The sequence below is a fragment of the Brassica napus genome, chromosome C6 (genome assembly GCF_020379485.1).
Source record: "Brassica napus cultivar Da-Ae chromosome C6, Da-Ae, whole genome shotgun sequence".
Taxonomy (NCBI): domain Eukaryota; kingdom Viridiplantae; phylum Streptophyta; class Magnoliopsida; order Brassicales; family Brassicaceae; genus Brassica; species Brassica napus.
In genome coordinates, this window is record NC_063449.1 from 8,746,211 (window position 1) to 8,749,362 (window position 3,152).

General features: G+C 39.5%; 1 protein-coding gene across 1 annotated transcript; it reads left to right on the plus strand.

The window, feature by feature from the left end:
- Window positions 1-544: 544 nt before the first annotated feature.
- LOC106404217 lies at window positions 545-1,570 on the plus strand. Its single transcript, XM_013844953.1, has 3 exons — window positions 545-559; window positions 674-1,077; window positions 1,168-1,570. The coding sequence occupies exons 1-3, from the start codon at window positions 545-547 to the stop codon at window positions 1,568-1,570; spliced, it is 822 nt and encodes a 273-aa protein (XP_013700407.1).
- Window positions 1,571-3,152: the final 1,582 nt, after the last annotated feature.

Consider the following 3,152-nt stretch of genomic DNA (forward strand, 5'->3'; position numbering starts at 1 on the left):
CATTATGGAATCCCATGTTCTTAATCAAAACCTTAAAACCTATAATCTAAAATCGACAATCTCATAGCTAGACATAGAAATCGATTCCTTAGAACTTGTTGATTGTTTTATTGATTGTTTCTGATCTGAATTTAAGAAACCATAATTCTGGAATCGAAACCCTAAAACCTAAAGTTAGAATCTGATTTTAATTGATCTTGTTTGAATGATTGATAATCTTAGGTTTTAGGATTGATAGATTGATTGAATAATCTAATCTTGAATTTAAATTCTAAAGGCCTTGAAACCTTGATTTCATATTGATTAAACCGACAGCTTGTATTGTTTAATTTGAAACCTTAATGAATTGCATTCGTCTTGATTATCAACCAGCATATAGATTATACAAACTCGAATTGATTGCATTAATAAAAGCATATGGCCGTGTGGCCTAATCTCTCTGTCTCATATAGAAACATGAATTAGGATTGTTCGCACCATGATCAAGTAGATTTTCATATGGACGATTCCATTGTTTGATTATGTGTTCGTATAAGGCTTGATTATGGCTGAGATCCTTGTTTGCATGATCACATTATAAAACCCTAATTTCAAATGATAATGTGATCAGATGTCAAAAATCTCAAACCTAGACTACGCAGCCCTTAATCTCTCTGGAGATAACTATTTGCAGTGGGCGCTAGATACAAAGATCAACCTGAGGTCAAAGGGACTCGGTGATACTATCATCGAGGGCAACAATGAGAATGATAAGAATCGGTATAGGGCTATAAGAATTATACGCCACCATCTCATTGAAGGCTTAAAAGATCAGTACCTTACAATGGAAAATCCACTAGACCTTTGGACCGCTTTACAGCGTAGATATGATCAGCAGAAAATGGTGCTACTACCAAAGGCTAGATATGAGTGGAAGAATCTCAGATTCATGAACTATAAGTCTGTGGATGAATACAATTCAGTATTGTTCAAAATAGTTTCAATGATGAGACTCTGTGGTGAAGAAGTAACCGAGAAAGAGTTATTGGATAAGACCTTCTCTACGTTCCATTCCACAAATGTGTTGCTGCAACAGCAGTATAGAGAGAGAGGCTTCACCACATACACTGATCTGATCTCGTGCCTACTTCTGGCCGAGGCTAATAATGAACTTCTGATGAAGAACAGTGAGATGAGACCTCCAGGATCAGCACCATTACCAGAAGCTCACAAGGCTGAACATGAAAAGAAAGATCCCAAAGAAAGCAACCACGTCTATAATGAAAGGAGATCATACGGCAGAGGCCGTGGTGGGTACAAGGGACGTGGTGGGTACAAGGGACGTGGTGGTCGTGACAACTACTCATATGGCCGAGGGTATGGAAACCACAATAACCGTGGTCGTGGTTCCAGCTATGGCCGTGGAAGAGCCAATTTTGGCCGCGGTCGAGGCGACATATCCAAGCCGTCTTACTCGACCAAATCTGTTTGTCATAGGTGCGGGATGAGTAACCATTGGGCCAAGAATTGTAGAACTCCTAAGCATTTATGTGAACTCTATCAAGAGAGCCTTAAGAACAAGAACCCATAAGCCCATATAGCATGACAATGGGTATGATGCTGATGATGATTTCGACCACGAAAAGGATGATCTTATGGATCATGAGACATCAGATTGTCTTAAAGACTAATTCGAATGTTGTTTGATTTCTTTATGATTTCTTTGTGTTTCCTTTACTATTTGATGTTTTGAATTTATAATATGAAGTTTTTATTTTCAAAGTTTATAAAAGTCTCTAAGATTATAAAATCTTTTATATATAGAAATGAATTATGAGATGAGTATACTTGTGGTGGATAGTGGATCATGTCACACAATTCTTAGAGACAAAAGATATTTCATAAATCTCACAATGCAAAATGCCAATATACATATCATTGCGGGTGTAGCCAGCCTGATTGAAGGTCACGGCCAGGCATATATATTGATGCCTAAGGGCACTCATCTAGAGATCAAAAATGCCTTATATTCTCCCAGCTGTAAAAGAAGCTTATTGAGTTTCAAGTACATAAGGATAAACGGTTTCCACCTTGAAACATGGGAAGAAGGAAGTAAATAGTTCCTTAATATAATTTCGATCACCCAAGGCAATAGAAAGATCCTGGAAACCATACCTGCAATGTCTACTGGTTTATACTATGCAAGGATCAGTATGATCGAGGATAATGCCTGCGGCAATTTCACTCTATGGCATGACCGGCTTGGCCATCCCGGTACTAGTATGATGCAAAAATTGATAATGAATTCTCAAGGGCACACATTCAAAGGAGTTATCCCAAACAATCTCACATGTGTAGCATGTACACAAGGAAAACTCATTACTAGGCCATCACCAGTCAAAATGAATAAGGAAATCATAAATTTTCTGGAAAGGATTCAGGGAGTTATACGTGGACCAATACACCCACCTTGTGGGACATTTAGATATTTCATGGTCCTGATTGATGCATCGACCAGATGGTCACATGTTTGCCTACTATCCACACGAAATTTGGCATGTGCAAGGCTGCTTGCTCAGATCATAAGACTGAGAGGACATTTTCTAGATTTTCCTTTAAAGACTATACGTCTAGACAATGCTGGTGAGTTCACGTCCCAGACGTTTAATGAGTACTGTATGTCCATGGGGGTAAGTGTGGAACACTCCGTGGCACATGTACATACACAGAACGGCTTGGCCGAGTCTTTTACTAAACGCATGCAGCTGATTTCCCGACCATTACTCATGAGGTCTAAACTCCCGGTATCAGCGTGGGGACATGCAGTATTACATGCAGCAGAACTGATTCGCATCAGGCCATCTAGTGAGCATAGATATTCACCATACTAATTACTCACGGGTCATGAGCCAGACGTGTCCCACATCAAAACATTTGGATATGCCGTTTACGTTCCAATTGCTCCACCACAGAGAACTAAAATGGGACCACAGAGAAGGATGAGAATATATGTTGGATATGACTCCCCAACCATTATAAAGTATCTTGACCCAACCACGGGTGATTTGTTTAAGGCCAGATACGCAGACTCACACTTTGATGAGTCCACATATCCGACCTTTGGGGGAGAGAACAGCCGGTTGATAAAATAAATACAATGGTCTCGACCATCA